This window comes from Drosophila teissieri, chromosome 3L (assembly GCF_016746235.2).
Source record: "Drosophila teissieri strain GT53w chromosome 3L, Prin_Dtei_1.1, whole genome shotgun sequence".
Classification (NCBI taxonomy): domain Eukaryota; kingdom Metazoa; phylum Arthropoda; class Insecta; order Diptera; family Drosophilidae; genus Drosophila; species Drosophila teissieri.
In genome coordinates, this window is record NC_053031.1 from 8,086,360 (window position 1) to 8,103,863 (window position 17,504).

A 17,504-nucleotide genomic window follows, 5' to 3' on the forward strand; every position below is an offset into this window, starting at 1 on the left:
TGATTTAAAATAAACTGAAATGTGTTTTGCTACTAAGTCATAAAGGAAGTAAGTAGAAAGCTAATCGTAAAAACTAAGTATTAAAGCTCTAAAGCAAGAAATCCTCATCGTATTGAACCATTTCGCGGTGGTCCTTGTGGCTACCTTTTTGCGATTTGCTGGCGGCTATTTGGGAAATACATAAGGTTTGATTTTGTTTTTAGGGTATAGAGAAATCCTGAGCACTTACCAATAGATGACCAGACTGCCGACGAGGAGGCGTCGTTAATGGGCTCAATCTGGGGCTGGCGTCTAGCCAGCTGCACCTGCAAGTTGATGCCATTCACATTCTTCCCATGGATCTCTGCAATGGCGCGATCTGCTGACTCCGGTTTGGCGAAGGACACAAAGCCACGACTGCAAAGCCAAATAAGATTAATTTACCATTTCTTCAGTTTTGCAAATATAACAAGTGTAATCTACAATATGAGCTCTTTATTTTAATATACCTCTTTTCGATCTCCATGGAGACATTGACAATGGTGCCGTAGTCGTTGAATGTCTTCTTCAAGAAATCCTCGGTGACCTTGTTGCCGGACACGAAGATGGTATTGCCGGCCCGTGGCTTCTCTGGCTGCGCTGTGTCCATGGGCACCTTCTCGGGCATGCCGCGCTCCTCTCGATCCCGCTCGGTGGCAAAATGTTGGTATAGATTCTGCCGGCGCGGTTCCTCCTTAATAATCTCGCTAATGATCGTCTCCTGGGCCACGTCATTCTGCGTGGACGAAAAGGGCTGGTAGGAAGCGACACTAGTCTCCGAGGTGGAGCGCTTGGCTCTTTCCTGCCCCTTGGGCCGCTTGAAGGAGGTCTGATCTTGTTTAGTCTGCTTCTGGATGGCGGGAATGGCGCCGCTTTTGATCAGTTTCCTAGCCACTTCGCGGGCATCTCGGGCATCCGTGGGACGCTTCAGGGTCAAGGAGCTCTCCGGCTCTGGTTTGGGCGCCTTGTGCGCCTGCAGGGCCTTTTTCTACGGGTAAAAATTGTATTTAAATAAAGTTCATATTTGTGGTATGAGTTTTCCCACCTTTTTCTTGAGTTTTTGATACTTGGCCTGCAGCATCTGCTCCTCTTCAGTTAAATTGCTGGGAAAGTGTATGTAAACCATTCTTGGGCTATGTACACCTGAAGTTAGCCCGGTAAAAACAAATTTAGCAGCAAGTAATTATGTTTTTCCGAAATGTTGTTTATTTTTACTATCGAAATGTATCGAATTGGCTTAGTGTGACTGTAACAGCCCATGGAAAGAATTGCCACATAAGTTGTATTTGATTTACTGCCACACTAACGTGTGTTGCGCAACACTAGTTCACATGCAACCCTGCGTTCAGCAACACTAACGCCATGCTACCATCGAGCTGTCAAAAAAATTCTTTCCTTCTCTTTCTTTCCGGTTAGCGTCATGGTAAGAATCGACGAAGGTTTCTCCGGATCGGTTGAAAAATGTGAAAATTCAGCGGTCCAAAGGGACCGAGATGAATTAAATCTGTCGGCCAAGCAAACGGGTCAGTGCGTTGAACGTGTGAAAAGCGAAAGCAGCGGCGAAGCAATGGAAATCCATGGGAAATCCACCTTTGAAATAATTCACGTGGTGGACACCAACACAAGCAACGCGCTGGCCATGCAGCACCTGAAATCCAACATGTTCAGCCATTTATAATGGACTTCTCTCTGCTTGCAGCCTTTCGAGAGATTCGTACAAACTGGTCGCATTGCCAAGGCCTCCGCCGGTCCCCTGAAGGGGCGCCTGGTGGCCATTGTCGACGTCATTGACCAAAACAGAGTAAGTGCATCATTCCGGCGCGGAGTAGCAGCAACAGATTTCCAAGTGACGAGCTCTTGTGCACATGATGATAATTTGTCTTCTTGATAGGAAGTGCCAACTGACACATAAATGAAGCCAGTTTAACCCACTGAAAGCAAGCAAGCTAAAGTCGCATTTGTTGCTGTACTCCGTCTCTAACCATAAATGTGTATAGAGCCCCATAACTAATTACTGGCTTATCTCACTCCTTAGGTGCTGGTCGATGGTCCTCTGACTGGCGTGCCCCGTCAGGAATACAGATTGAACAATCTGCACCTGACCAAGTACCGCATCAAGTTCCCCTACACCGCGCCCACGCGCATCGTGCGCAAGGCCTGGACAGAGAGCGACCTGAAGGCCCAGTGGAAGGTCAGCCCCTGGTCCGTCAAGGCACAGAACATCTGCAAGGTATGTACACTAACACGAGGAAGAATCTGAGATATAGGAGACAACACCTACCAACTAGTCAGAGAGGGAAATATTCACCAATATCTAATGTCCAAAAGTGTTGGCTTTTTTTCTCTGCAAAGTTGTTTACCTCGTTGAACTGCTGCACATGATGATAATTGAAAGTTCTTGATAGGAATTGCCGGCTGACACATATATGAAGCTAATTCTAGTTTATCTGATTACAATCCTAGCTAGTTAATTCGTAAGCAATCAAGAATAGATGAAGATATTAATGAACAATTTATCTACTTTGCAGCGCTCCTCGTTGAACGACTTTGACCGCTTCAAGCTGCGTTATGCCAAGCGCCAGCGCAACAAGCTGCTGACCATCGCCTTCAACACACTGAAGAAGCGCACCAAGGCTGACGGCACTCCCCGCGTCCTGAAGAAGGATCGTCGCGAGCGTCTGCGTGCCGAGAAGGCCAAGGGTGGCAAGAAGGCCGCGGCCAAGAAGTAAAAAAAACACTACCTTTAACGAAAGTAACTGCTTGATGAACATCCACCACCATGGAAAAAATAAAAGAAAGTGTTATTTTTAGGAAAAACACACGCACACTGCCCTGTTTCTATTTGTGGTTTAACGTTTTTATTTGCTCTCAAGAAACAAAATGATCTTAACAGTCCAATCTTTAAAGCACAGTCTACCAAATAGATAACGACCAGGACCCCGCTCAAGTGGGGCACTTGCCGTAGATGGTCTTCCAGTTGTTGGGATGGTTGTAGCCCAGCAGGATGGGCAAGTGCAGGAACAGCGTGATATGTTCGCCTTGTATCGACGTAGACACCTTCACCCACTTCCGCAGCCACTCGATCATAGCCTCGCTGCTTAGGCTGTCCGGATTCAATCCGCGCAGATAGCAGGAGTAGCGCAGAGCATCCGGTGTCAGGTTGTGAACTCCACCCTCGCGGGTAATGGCCTGGTCCATGTAGTGCACCAGGAAGGCGTGCTCGTGAAGGCGATGTCGCTTGAAGATGCTGCTGGGCAGTCCATGAAGGTTGACTAGGTTTCTCTGGAACGTATGAATTAGCTATATGATCTTAAGCTGCACATGTGTCTGTTAAAACGTACAATGTGCTTCCGGGACATTCCCAGCAAGGAGTAGGGTCCATCGGCAAATATGTCCTTAACATCGATGAGCATCTCAGGCGTTGGGTGTGTGCCGCTGCCCAGCTGCCCCAGGATTTCAGCAAAGGCCGAGTGCTTGGGATGCGATGCCGTCGCTTTGAGCTTGGCCTGCAGGCAGCGAAAGACATCCTTGTTGTTGCCCAATCGCCGCTTCATGTAGTAACTCTGGAACTCGGAGCGCTGCTGCGGGGTCCAGAAATGGGCAGTGAGAAAGGAGCGGGGGTAATAAAAGCTGGCAATGAACAATTCGATGTATTAAACATTCCAGGAGTGTAAGAGAGTAAGGCATATCTTACACCAGGGGAAAGAACGCATAGCCCACCATGGGCAGGGAGCAGCCAATCAGAGCCGGTGCCACCTTCATCATGTCCCTCGGCATCTGCATGTACAGCTCTAGCTCCTGGCGATTCAGGGCTCTGATTCCTTGTGGCGAATCATTGGCAATGCGGGCAATCTTCAGGAAACGCTTCATGTCGCCAAAGAAATCCTTGACGCCATCGAAGAACACCCTGTACAGCTGCATGGCCTTGGGAAAGTTCTTTTCGAGCACTTTGTCATAATTCTTCACATAGTTGAAGTACCGCGTGAATATATAGTCCTGCATGTTGTCTCGCATCTGATCCCGCTTCGATTTCACTGTGTCCAGCTCCTTGCGCTTCTCGTCGTCGGGTTTCTTGGGCGGCGGTGGGCACGACGAGTTGCTGGACAGCATCTTTGGCTTCTCAATGGGCTTGTTGGCATCCCAGCCCGTTTCGTAGATGACCTTGCCCACGCTGGTTATCTCGGCGGCCACATTTCGCTTGATTTGCGGTGGGGCCGCAGCCTCGGGCTTCGTTGCGTAGTTCCTGCTGCAGAAAGCTGTTGGCCTCTTATCGCTGGCGCTGGGTAATTGAATTTTAATGCTGATTGATAATTGGGGTCAGCTACTCACCTGCCGCACAGGTGTAACAGTCGCCGGCGATCGCGGGGCCAACTGTTGGCCGGAATCGTGGCGAATCGCGCCACGCGCAGCGCCAACGCCATGCTGCAACTCCAAGTGGCAGCCAGAAACCAGGTAGATGCGCGTTATTACGCAACCGCCGACTCCAATGCAGGAGTTGCCCACAAAAATAAAAAAATTCAAGGAGCAATTACGATTTCCTCGATTTGAACAGCTGTTGAACTAGAGATGGCACACAAACAGAGCTGCTTCCACGTTTAGCGAGCGCACGTACCAGCGCCTAGCGAATGCGCAAACCTATACAGCTTAACGAAAGTTGTAGCCTAGCAAATACTGCTTTTACTTAACGAAGATGAGTTAAGTTTCCTGTTTTTGAAATTTGTAGTTTTTTTATTTGTTTAAATTCACCATTGTAGTGTAACACTAATAATTAAAAATTCTCGAAAGCTATACTCACAAATTGTGGGTTGCCTAAAACCCGCTAAGCCAAAACATGTGATTTAGTAAGACGTTGTTATGAAAATAAGGCTAAAAATTAGAAATGACATATATTTCCGATTAATTGTATATATATTTGTATTGTTTGACCATGTGTATTAATTCCTAAAACCCAACCATGCAGGAATTTCAAAACTTTGGCGCCCTCCGCGCAGCAAGCAGTGCGCACTGCTTTGCGGTGAAAGGCTTTCTCTCGGCGGGCTGCAGAAACTGCGCTGCTGCTGCGGGAGAAGAGAAAGTGGATTTCAGTCCACCCGGAGTCGTCTGTTGCGTCGGTTGCTCGAGTCCCTTCCGTTGGCCAGAAAACTCGCGGCGGCTGGTGTGTTTGTTTTCGCCTCGTAGATGCTGGCTGCAATCGAGAAGCGAAAAAAAGGCATTGAAAGCAATAAAAACCAGAGGCCAGCGCGGCAACAAGGAGAGAAATTAGGCGTTAGAGCGGCAGGAAACAAACGGAAAAAAATCGCAACTAATCACCAGGCCACTTTTGGCCATTTTGTGGCATAAGCGGAAACGGAAATGTGCGTTAGTTGTTTGGCAGGTCGACAGCAGTGTTGAACGGGGGAGGGGGTCGAAAAAGAGGGCCGGAAAAGGGGGCGTCGAGACCTTCAGCGGGAAATTGTAAAACTTAGCGCGTGTCCAACTTGCTTGACTTTTCACTTGTGTCAGCGCTGAGAAAAGCGGAAAAGCGGAAAAAGGCGGACCAACTTACCCGAAAGACACTCTCTAATGTCTCTTTCTAAGCACGTGTGTGCGTGTGTGTGCGCGCGTGTGTGTGTGTACGCGTGTTTTTTCCGCTTAGCTTCTATGCGACTTATTTATCTGCCACAGGATATGGGCTATATCGCATATGCGCGCACACATATAGTTGTGTGTATATTTAGCCAGCTGGAAAAGCTACAGTTACACTATTGACACTGGTACCCATTTGTTTGTCCGCCCGCCTCCCCCCATCCTCGTAAAAATAGAACTAACCGAGCGCCATAAATACCACCGACAAAGTGCCTGGTGGCCGGGTTTAATTGAAAAAACGTCAATATTCCTTCAGGCGACCACCCGTTGAGTCCTTTTCCGCGTCCGCTTCCGCTGCCGTCCGAAAAAGTCCTTGGCCAAACTCTGTCGAAGTTCAAGGTACTGCCAAGCTGGCAGGCTGGCATGCTGGCCATATTAAGTCAATTCCCACGCTTTGCTCGCTGGGATTACATAAAGTGCCAATCTTTGCAACGGAATGCGTTATTTATGGAGTTCTCCCATTGCTGGCAGTCAATTCAATATGGATTCGGCGTTATTGAATTGCCCGGCTTTGTGTTGCACCTTATGAATATTTAAGTTTAATACATTTCCATCGAAGGGAATACAATTTCCTCGGATTACACAGCACAATCCTTGGGTATGGCCAAACATTGGGCAGCAGACCGAGCAAAGATGATATCACTCTGCAAACTTTAATTTCCGAGAAGCACTTCCTAGGGGCCAAACCTAAATGCACATTTGAAGCTGAGTTCCAAATTTCAAGCTATATATTCATGTTATTTAAATTGGTTCATTCCCAAAACAGATGGGTCAGAAATGTTTTTGCTTTGAAAACCCTGCAAGATATTAAATAACTGGTATAAAATACCTCGTTTCCTTCAAACCGCAAATCAAAAAATCTCAAATCAAGGACTGCAAAAGAAACAATTATCCCCCAAAGCATTCATTTTGCGTAAACGTGCAAACGTGATTCCATTTTCAATTACTTGGGCAAAACTGCATGTGGATGCCTTAAATTGCGGTCGGACATGTATAATTAAATTAGGTTTGCTCGCCAGCGGGGAATGTTCGGCACCATTAATTGCTAGAGACATCCAGCAACCCGACAATCAATAAGGTCAACACAAAGCGTATATTGTGGTGGATTGCTAATAACCACTGTCTCTTTAAGGTCAACGCTGTAGTTTCGAAACTATGACAACAATTAGCATAAACGGCAAACAGCCAGCCACGTAAGTGGTGTATCGTACAGCAGGGCAATTTGCTGCTCACTAAATGGAAGTTGTTTAGTCCTCCGCTTTGCCGCTGCCATAAAGTTAATCATACGCACCGTTGAACCGCAGCCAATTCCATTACATGGCTGCAATTTTCAGTGCCAAGAGCACTACAACCCACCAACTGCCACACACACAGACACACACACAAATTGCAGATTGCAGGAAAACAAATACTTGTGGTGCAAAATGCATAGCAGTTGAGCGCGAAAAATCGAGAATTGTCTTGGCTCGACCGGGAAAATGTGTTGTAATAGTTTTAGGTTTATATTTAATCTGTTCTGTTTCCCGCTAGTGGCAAGCACATGTAAGTGCACGGAAAGAGGTGTGAAACTGGCATCGAGCTGATTTTCTAAACTGGGTTACAATAGCTAGCACTTTAATCACTCTACATGTTGGTATACGGTAGCCTTAAAGGTTTCTGACAAAATAAGCTCATTTTAAAGTTTGCATTTAAGATACAGAGTTTAGAATTTAAAACCCCTGCTTTTTAATACTTTCTGGGGCAACTTTATACAAAAAACTTACTCTGCAACTTTATAAAAAAAACATACTCTTCAACTTGAAACAAAAAACTAACTCTGCAAGTTATTATATAAATACACTCTAACACTTGAAAATATGTTCAGTGTTTTGATTTTCGTTGGCGAAACTAGTTTTTTCGCCAGCACTTGCTGACAAATCCTTTCAATTGACTAGCGAAGCTCGCCTGATTCGATTTGTCGAAATTATTAGCCGCAAACCCCATTGAAAACGGCTTTTCTTGTTCAATTGTGGGGGAAAAGTGCATCGTTGCCATTCCTTAATGCCCACAAGAAGGTGGCGACAATGGCAAACGACGCTGGCGAAAAATGCAAAGCACGCGAAAATGCGTTTAAAAGTGGGCACAGCTTGGGGAAAAACTATTCGTTTCCAGGGTGCAGGGTGTGGAATGTGAAATGCGGGGTCCTAGCCGCATATGCAAATTCACTCCTGAGCTTTGCCACACACAAACACACTGAAACACACTCTCACTCACTCTCGCTGTGATACTAGGAACACAGCCCAGGGAAAACAACAAGCAACTGCAGTGAGTTGCGGTGAGTGTGAGCGACAGCCTGGCAGACACCTTGTCAATGTCTTGCGGCTACGAATAACCCCTGTCCGCCCGGAATCCCCCACTCCGGCGCCTCTGCCACGCGTTGCCAAGCAATGCTAAGAGCACTGCAAAAAAATTGGACTTACTAGGCTAAGCTCTAGGCTAATAAACAGGCAACAAAAGCTTTGAACTCAAAAGATTGTTTCATTAAAGTTGAATTGAATGCCTATACATATAGTTAATATAATAAAATAGTTGTGTAATTTATTTTGAAATTCATTTCTCATTTGATGCTTAGCATTTTTCTCTGTGCATCCAGAGCTCAAAGTAATACAAACAACAGCAACAATGACAACGACAGCGAGCGAGGGGCAAGCCAAGTGGCAACAGCACAGCTGACTGACTACACATTTGCATACACTGAGGTGTTTTTCCTTTTCCATTTCTTTTGCCTTTGTTGGTGGCACGAGTTTAACACTGTTGCCGCCTTTGTTTTTGGGCCTTGAATGCGCCGCGGGTGTTTCTTTAATGAATGTGCAACGCTGATGCATTTCTTTGGCAAGAATGCGAGGCACAAAAAGCGTTGCCTACTTTTATGGGCCCTCCGGAGGATTGCAACTTGCGAGCAAGTCGCGCGAATAGAATTAGCTTGGCTACAGTTTGTGTGTCCGACATCGGCAATTAGGAAAGAGGAAGGCGGATTTCACATTTTCAAAATTCCTCTTCGTCCACAAATTTGCTAATTTCACACTCGATTGCAAAGCCGAAATGTAATTACCCAAATAGCAATTACTATGGCAAAAAGCGCATAAATTAATAGGAAATCCTGGCAAATGGCAATGTTATTAAAAAATCATTAGGAGCAAATTCGAAATTAAATTAAATACCAATTTAATTGCATAGATCTATGCCGCAATTTCCGTAATTTGGTGGAAAATAGAAGCTTCGCTATGCCGTAAAAGTTAATTTAAAATGCGGATTATAACACGTTTAGCAAAACTTATTGGCGGTTAGAAGTTCCGACAGCTGCCAAGAACTTTATTTTCCAGTTTAATTATTAAGAAGCAGCGCTGCTCAGAATAAAATCCAATTGAATGTCTTAATAGAAACGAACAACGAAACTTTTTAATTGTCAAGTAGTAACATTAATTCCAAGTGAAGTTTATCCCGTCAAGAGTAAAGTTTTAAAAGCGTCTTCAGATTTCTAAATAAAAGAAAAACGCTTGAGCACGTGAAAGTTTCATAACTTTTTTAAGTGAATTGAAATGGGCGCAAAGGGGGAATTATGTAAAAGCCACGAGTGCATCAATTGAATAATTAAATCTCTAAAATAATCCGTAAAAATGCACATTTAATTGAGTTGCACAACACAATCAAAACATTGCAAAGGGCATTTCAACCGCAGCTAATCCGTCATCAGTAAATTTTGCCCAGCTTCCCCATTTCGAAACCCACTCTCCGAAAATCGATGCCCTGCGGTTGTCCACCACGAAAAGCACTATAAACTATAGCCACTCTATGTGCGGGCACAGACTGGCTCACTGCATCCTAGATAGCCAAGTCTGCTAGTTAATTATAAATGCAGGCTGGAAATGTTGCCCAAATAAGGACCTCTGAAGAGGGGATATATTTGGATAGTCGAGGGTGCCCAAAGGAAGTGCTGTGCAAATGCAGTCAAGACCAAGGGGCAAATAAAGGCTCAAGAAGTTAAACCAGGCAGCTCAAGTATGTGCCATATAAAACATTCCGGCAGACACTTAAAGTCAGCACCAGTGGCTTAAGCGGGATTTTGCTTAAGGGGGTGCATAAGCCTCTTCGATTCCTTGATGTTTCAGTGTGTGCACCCAGTTGATGGCTTGACTTCTGCATAATTCGATTAGGCTTTTGATTTGCCACTTCAGACCGCAAGTGGATTAATTCATTAGGCTCATTAAATGTTTTGAAAAAATCCACATAAGTGTGGCTTACATATATGCTTGTGAAGGCTGTGTGTGAATGGTTTAAAACCCCCAGTCATGTTTTCATATCTACAACCCTGGCCAAGATAGCAAATGGCTCTAGTCTCCGTTTCGCCAGCGATTTGCCGGCTCAATGCACACAGATTCGCACAAACGAGGCTTGAGACTGTTGCCATATCGAGGTGGTTTCACTCAAATTTGCTTTAAAAGCTGTGGGATGAGGGGTAAACTGTGGCTTCTTCGTTGCTGTGGCTGGGAGTGGGGTTGGGGGTGGTGGTGATGCTCTTAGCGTGCCGCTAAGCGCGGGAAATTGAATTAAGTTTTCATTTAGCAAATAACTTGCAGCTGCCACAGCATATACAAATTGCATTATTTATTGCACTTTGCAGAGGCGACCCCAATATAAACAATCATCACATAAATACGTAATCAACAAGCGGCCCCCCAAAAAAGCAGACAGCGACTCCTTGGCAGGCGGCCAACGCCACAGACCACCACTCGCCAGAAACCACCCACCATCCCAACCACCCAACCAGCGAGCCACCCACCACAGCATGTAAAGCCCAGTGGGCGGTGGGAGTGGCACACACAAACAGATACCAGTTCCGAGGCGACTTTGGCTAGGTGTGGATGAAGCGATGTGAAGGCACAACATTTTGCAATATTAAAGAACAGCAAAGGGAAGGAGGAGCCGGAGAGCAGAGGAGCAGGAGGGTCAGGTGGCGGAGGACCAGAACCTGTTGCCGACACGTCCACAAAGAGACCGGATTGGCTGAAAGCCTGTCTGGCTGGGTGAAAGGTGAAAGCAGAGCGCCGCAACAATGACCGTAAATGTACTGGACTACGATCACTTCGCCATCAGCGCAATCGTCGTGGGCAGTCTGCAGTTGGTCTTCTTTCTGATCAACTCCGTGCTCCAAATGGACAAGCTGACGGACTTTGCCGGCGGCGTGAACTTCATCATCATCTCCCTGCTCACTTTTTTTCTTGGCCAAATTGATCGGCCTTCAAAGGTACGTAAAAGTTATAGATTTATAATTAAGTAGAGTATATAAAGATAAGCATTTGTGGTGCTACAAGTTTGGTAGTTAAATTGTGAGAATGCTGATTTATTTGTAGGTTTTTAAATGCATTTCCTTTAAAGTTTCTTGGGGCTATAGAATTAAATGCATTATTTAACTTTTAAATGAAACATTTCATTACTATTAATAGTATTAAGTCAAGCCTGCAGCTGCAAAACAATAATTGGAACTCAGCCTTGCGTAAAAAATTATTAAATATTGAAAATTGCTTTTTTTTTAGCAATGCCAATAATAAATATGCAATGACTGGAAAACAATGTCGGTGACAAAAAATGCCATGAATTGCTTTCCAATTAAAAGCTCAATTTATATGACATCTGATATGCGGATAATTTATTGCTATAGTTAAAATTTGAACAATGCATAATTTATGTGCCATTTGCTTTATTTTGCTTAATAGCTCGTTGGTTTTCCATCGTGCGTTTCATTTTTTGTTAGCAAAATTAAATTCTGTGAACTTGAAGCGTGTCCATAAACAAGTCACCCAACTGGGCGTTAAGGGGCTGCTGTTGTGGGTGGTGGGCGGTGGGTGGTGGTTGGTTTTGGGACTCTGGTGGCTTCCGCTGCTGACATTGAAAACTGAGTTTTGCATACGCACGCAGTCACAGCCACAGCCACAGACACAGATACAGATACATATATAGACACAGATACAGACATCAACGCATACAGAGGCAAACATCCATTGCCGACAAACAAAAGGTTACGCCCACCCGCCCATCGGGGCGCACATTTCAGCTGTTGTTCCTCGTTGTTCCGTTTGTTGTTTCTGTTTTACTTGTAGTTGCTGTAGGTGGTCTCTGGTAGCTGGTAGCTGGCAGCACTGGTAACTGGTAGCTAGAAGCTAGTAGCTGGTGGATAGATGCAGCTGGCACATACTTACACACATGTGTACCTACATACATAGGTCTCCTTCTAGCTGGGCATGACCTTGGCATCGTGAGGGTCCTCCATCTGTCTGTCGGCGTGTCCTTCCGCCAGGCTAACACGCTGCCTAAGCAGCTAACTAAGGCTATTTGCGGCCAAAAGCAGCTCGAATCCGCTCGAAAGCGAAAGCCAACCGATGCGGATTCAGCCTCTGCCGAATGGAACACAGTACGCCATTGATTAATCCCAATTGATGGCCAATTTCGCAGTTTTACCGCTCATTAGCACGGCAGTAAAGTGGAAAATGATGTTCACCTTAATTAGTGACTGCAGGCAATTGCAGAGCACTGCATGTACAGCACTTTCTCTAAAGTAGCAAACAAAATATAATCCTATATCTGCAGTACTCGGAAAATATAGTTAATATTAAATATTGATATTACAAAACATTTAAAAAGGGTTTAATTAACATTACCCCAATTATCCAGTTAAATGTGAGAACCTTCGTACCTTTTGGTTTCAATTTTCAGTGTTCATTAAGCGCAGTTATCTGCTTCATTATCCCGCTTATCTAGATTGTTTTAATATAATTTAAATGAACGTTATGGCCCCTTGAAACGAGCTCAATGGAGATATATCTGTAAAATGTAATAAAATAAAATATGATACTGTTGAAGACACTTCTTCATGAAACAAAGGCCTTAAAAGCTTTTCGTCCTGTTTTCGGTTTTAAACGCCACCCGATGTATCGATTTACTTTATGTCTATGGCCCATGAAAGCTGGTTAAGGGCTTTAAGCAATTCGCCCATGACAACACACATACAAATTGAGAGATGAATTATTTCTTGGGTTTTTGTTTGGGTTTTTGATGGCCAAACACACGCGTGTGTGCGAAAATAAACAAAATGCATTGTTCCTTTGACCGCAAAACACTTTTATGTGCACTTCATTTGTTTTCCTACTCGCAACATAAAGTAAATATTAAACAAGAAGTAAATATTGAAGCATTAATTCTACAGCAAAGGCTACAGTTCAATTCATTTCTGTTGCCACATTTATGTGGCATCAACGGATTGGCGATCGATCGTAAATTAAAATTAAATGGCCGCCCTCTGCTCGAATTAAGTTGGCAATGCAAAATTTATTTAAAGCCTTGTTGCGGAAGGAGGAGGGGGAGAAAAGGGAAAATGGCGGTCGCAGGACGTCGAGCGGAAACGGAAGTGCTGCCATTGCTTGTGGCCGTTGTTGCATGTACTGCACTATTGCTCTATTGCTATATTGCACTATGCAGCTGTGCATCACAGCTGTGCGGTGATGGCCATAAAAATGGTTTAGTGCCGCCTCATGCAGTCGCCCGTCGATGGTTTATCGCCGTTCAGAGTCGCTTAATAAATCGAGCGATAAAATAGCTTGAGCCCCTTGGCTTGCGAAGGCAGCTCAATCAATCGACAAAATGGGCAATCAAGTTCGCCCTGCGATACGACAAGCCCATTAAACTATCAACTGTTTGAAGGGGGCGCCCCTCCCTCTTCTCCTCCAATAAAAATGGCCTTCCATATTGCCATATAGAACCAACAATGACCTCGTCCTGCCAGTGACTTTGGTTACGGTTACGGCTACGGTTACGGTCATGAACCAGGCCGCCCATTCGCTGCCATTGACAAAGCAATTTAACAATTTTTCCTGCATTTTTCATGACGTCGCTTGACGACTCCTCCTCCATGCGGAATGCATTTCTGATTCAGTTCGGTCGTCAATGGCGTTTATAAATATGCAAAGTGCAGTCGACTCATTCATTATTGAGCCAACCAACCAACAAACCAGGCTGCCCCGTGTCCATTTTGTCCAGGGCGCAGGAGCATAGAGCCGCTGGCACTCGTGCGTGCTGCGCTTTCGCTTTCGCTTTATTTATGCAAATTTCGCATGACCACCGAAAGTGGTTTTGTAAAATAAAATATCGCAGCAAAAAGTACAAGAAAATTCGACTTTGAGCGGCAAACAGGGAAAATTCGTGCAAATTGCTCGTTGGCCAATGAATTTTGCAACGCTTTCGAGGTGTGGGCACGAATGGCGGTATACCCTAGGTGAGCCAAGTGCTGCTTTGTTATTGTGGAGATATCAAAATAGTTACGAGTGCGCCTTCCTGTCCAAGGATAGCAACTCAGCCTTGAACTCTAACTTTAGCAAAGCCTCCCTCAATTGCCGCCCAAATAGTTCTCATTCGTCTAAATGGCAGATAGTAAATGTTTATTGCAAGCGCAGATGATCCAACTAGCAGTTTATCGCCAGTTTATTGCCCAGGGACACCTTTACTATGTTAGCCTACTCCTTGACGCTTTAAGAACCTACAAAATAGAACGAAAATGGATTAATTTATAAAGGGAATATTTTACGTCAGTGAAAAGGAATATATAAGTTAGCGTTAGAGTTAAACGAATACATAAGCTAAAGATCACATAGCTACTGTGCATTGGTAATGACAGTAAACAGTTATTTATGTCCTTGGTAGTTAACCCATAGTTATAAATCCTCATTCCAGGCCTATGATAGTCGCCAGCTGATGGTCACGCTCTTCGTTTGCCTGTGGGGCGCTCGACTCTCGGGATACCTACTATATCGGATCGTGAAGCTGGGCCGCGACAAGCAGTTCGAGGATACCCGCCGCAACATCATTCGCTACGCGGTCTTCTGGACCTTCCAGGTGAGTTCCGCCGAGACTTGGATGCTTGGTTGGTTGGTTGGACGGACGGAGGAGAGGCCACAGAAAAATCGGTTGCGTCAGCCACTTTTCAATTCGACGCTCAATGACAGAACCTTCAACTTGCTGGTGGAAAATCAATCAAACTGTCACTAATTGACACGCGCCCAAAGGTTTTGAATATTTCATATTTCAGCACCTGTCGTCCATTTGAGCTCGACATGGCTGCTCGGAAATTGTAATCTCAATGTGGCCCAGAACCAGAGGCACAAAACCCAGACCCAGACCCAGACCCCTACCGACCAGCAACAATTAAAACCCATTCTCTCCGACAGAGTGACATGACACATGTGGGCGACACCAGCTAAACGTTAAGTGGATCGGTGGGTTGGGTGGCTGGATGGTTGGGTGGTTTGGGTGGTTGGGTGGTTGATGGCTGATGGCTGGTGGCTAAGTGGGCGGTTGGCTGCCAAGTGGGTGGCTGGTGGTTGCAGTCCATGGCATTGGCATTGGCATTGCCATTGGCATGGCCAATGGCGTTGGCGTTGGCGTTGGCGTGCTGCATGTGGCATGTCCTGCCATCGTTTTGTCTTCATTTATTTCCCATTTCACCCGAATTCCAATCACTTGTTGCTAGTTGAAATACTGCCATTGCAATCTGAGCATAACTGCCGCAATGGAAATTTGCCTGCTGTATTTGCATTTATTTATAAATGGCCACTTTGGCTATATAACTTCTGGGTTGATCGACAAGTTGGGTGAGTGCTAAAAGGTGTATGGTATTTACAAGGACAGAGATATGTGACATAAGGACTTCAAAATCCTTTAGGTGATTCAAAATATAGATTATATAAGCACTATTTGAAACATAAAGTAATGGCTAATTCATGTTTTCTCCTTAGGCCGTTTGGGTGTATATTGTGTCACTGCCTGTAATAATAATCAATTCACCGCGCCACTCGCAGCCGCGTGCTCCGAAGACCATGACCACACTGGACTCCACGGGCACGGGCATGTTCATCGTGGGATTGCTGGCGGAGACCTATGCGGATCTGCAGAAGTTCTCCTTCCGCCAGGATCCGGCCAATCAGGGCAAGTTCTGCAATGATGGTGAGCTACGAATGATATAACTGCAAATATATATAATTATAAAATGGGTTGAATCTCGAAAAGGACTGTGGAGCGTGTCGCGGCATCCGAACTACTTTGGCGAAGTGGTCATCTGGTGGGGCATCTTTGCCATATCGCTGAACGTGATCAGTGGCCACGAGTGGGTGGCGATTGCCTCGCCCATTTTCACCACGATGATCATCCTCTTTTTGTCGGGGATTCCCCTTCGCGAACGAAGTGCCGATGAGAAGTACAAAGAGTAAGTTCAAATATTTAATCTTTCTGTAACACACTTTTCATGGTATCTAGTATATTACCAGTAGATAATTGGCCTTTAGTAGTTCATAAATAAATTACAGGCCTGTCTATTAGTGAAGTGATTTATTATTCCAAACTGGCCTTTTGCAGCCAACTGGAGTACCGGAAGTACAAAGCCTCCACCTCGCCGCTGATACCAGTGCCACCTGCCGTCTACGTGGAGGTGCCCAGTGCCCTGAAGTTCATCCTGTGCTGCGAGTTCCCCATCTACGACTCCATGCGCATCCAGAAGGACCTCAGTCCCTACTCGCTCTCCATTGCCCGCTCCCACTCGCACATCTAGCAGTCAGTGGCCCACTCCAGCAGTGCGGCTGGTGTGGGTCAGCTGAACGCCCATGGCCACTCGGTGGGCCACTCGCTGCACCGCGGGCAGTGCTATGGCGCCAATGGTGGCGATGCCGAGAGCCACCACAACTGCGGCGGCAGCTGCCGGAACGTGCACGTCAAGTCGAATCCGTACCAGTGCGAGGCGGGCTACGGCCACTATCCGGTTTGCCACACGGACGACGACACGGATGACGGCATCATCTACATGGACCGCACCCACTTCTACCACGACCAGGAGCAGCCGCATCTGGCGAAGTCGGTGGCGGTGCCCAGCACCAAGTGCAGCTACCTGGCCGAGGAGGAGCTGGCCTCCGACTACGATGAGGATGTGCCGGCCATCGATCTCAGCAAGGCCACCAGTGTGGAGAGCTTCGGCACCCGGGTGCAGACGGAGCACGCCGTGAATGCCGATGGGTTACCCGTAACAGTGACCACGATTTTGTGATTGCCACCTTAAGATTTGGTTGCGATGAACGAAGAGGTTGTTCGGATCGGGTTTTTATATCGTTTGTACCAGAGGGTGGAACTGTTTTGCTCGGATTTTATACCTTTGAAACGATTATCTTCATTCTAATATTCTATAAAAAAGTATCTAAATTACTGGCAATTTGGTAAACAGATCGAGTTATTTTAAATATGAAGGGCACAAAATAAATCAAATTTAGAAGTCGTAAAACTAATTTCGGTGTGTAAAGGACAAAGCTAAGAAATGCTAGGAACTTGAAGGTAAAAATAATATAATTGTAAATATAATTATATAATGATATAATGAAAAGTTTTAAGAGAACTACGTAAAAGCTTCGTTCCACCCTCTTGTACAGAATTAAAGCCGGGCTTAAAAGAGCTGGCTTGGGATGACTTTGTTTTTTTGATGACGAATGCCAAAGTACCGCAGAGTACCAAGCATCTTGGGTACTCACAGCTGTCTAACACTCTAGTCTCTATGCTACTGTTGCTCAAATAACTCGAATAACTAATGTGCCTCTTATGTGCTCTGCGCACCCCTAGATTGTTGCACTCCTTCAAAGTTTACGCTAGTCTCTGTTGAATCCGCGACCCCCCTTGCCTCCCACTTGAAGCATGAACTTCAACTATATAGACCCAAAGTCTACGTATATCTATATCTCTTTGTCAACTGCATATTGTATCGCATCGAACCGCGAACAGCGAACCGCGAACGCGAACCG

The 17,504-nt window shown here is 45.5% G+C and overlaps 4 protein-coding genes across 5 annotated transcripts; 2 read left to right on the plus strand and 2 right to left on the minus strand.

The window, feature by feature from the left end:
* Positions 1–24: 24 nt before the first annotated feature.
* On the minus strand, positions 25–1,276 carry LOC122617097 (negative elongation factor E). The gene is made up of 4 exons (XM_043792800.1): positions 1,064–1,276; positions 489–1,006; positions 230–396; positions 25–165 (listed from the first exon to the last, which is right to left on the minus strand). Exons 1-4 carry the CDS (start codon positions 1,142–1,144, stop codon positions 89–91), a joined length of 843 nt encoding a protein of 280 aa, XP_043648735.1. The 5' UTR covers positions 1,145–1,276; the 3' UTR covers positions 25–88.
* LOC122616531 (60S ribosomal protein L14) lies at positions 1,241–2,843 on the plus strand. The gene is made up of 5 exons (XM_043792015.1): positions 1,241–1,260; positions 1,345–1,441; positions 1,718–1,819; positions 2,054–2,248; positions 2,547–2,843. Exons 1-5 carry the CDS (start codon positions 1,241–1,243, stop codon positions 2,745–2,747), a joined length of 615 nt encoding a protein of 204 aa, XP_043647950.1. The 3' UTR covers positions 2,748–2,843.
* A 10-nt stretch (positions 2,844–2,853) lies between these two features.
* LOC122617096 (LETM1 domain-containing protein 1) lies at positions 2,854–4,585 on the minus strand. 2 transcript variants are annotated; one of them, XM_043792799.1, is made up of 4 exons: positions 4,348–4,585; positions 3,713–4,291; positions 3,360–3,648; positions 2,854–3,300 (listed from the first exon to the last, which is right to left on the minus strand). In XM_043792799.1, exons 1-4 carry the CDS (start codon positions 4,437–4,439, stop codon positions 2,962–2,964), a joined length of 1,299 nt encoding a protein of 432 aa, XP_043648734.1. In that variant the 5' UTR covers positions 4,440–4,585; the 3' UTR covers positions 2,854–2,961. The 2 variants fall into 2 exon arrangements, with proteins under 2 accessions (XP_043648734.1, XP_043648733.1); XM_043792798.1 differs by having other exon boundaries at positions 3,713–4,297; positions 4,348–4,584.
* A 578-nt stretch (positions 4,586–5,163) lies between these two features.
* Positions 5,164–16,289, plus strand: LOC122617183. The gene is made up of 6 exons (XM_043792914.1): positions 5,164–5,372; positions 10,304–10,927; positions 14,404–14,565; positions 15,465–15,672; positions 15,736–15,931; positions 16,081–16,289. Exons 2-6 carry the CDS (start codon positions 10,736–10,738, stop codon positions 16,271–16,273), a joined length of 951 nt encoding a protein of 316 aa, XP_043648849.1. The 5' UTR covers positions 5,164–5,372; positions 10,304–10,735; the 3' UTR covers positions 16,274–16,289.
* The last annotated feature ends 1,215 nt before the right edge of the window (positions 16,290–17,504 follow it).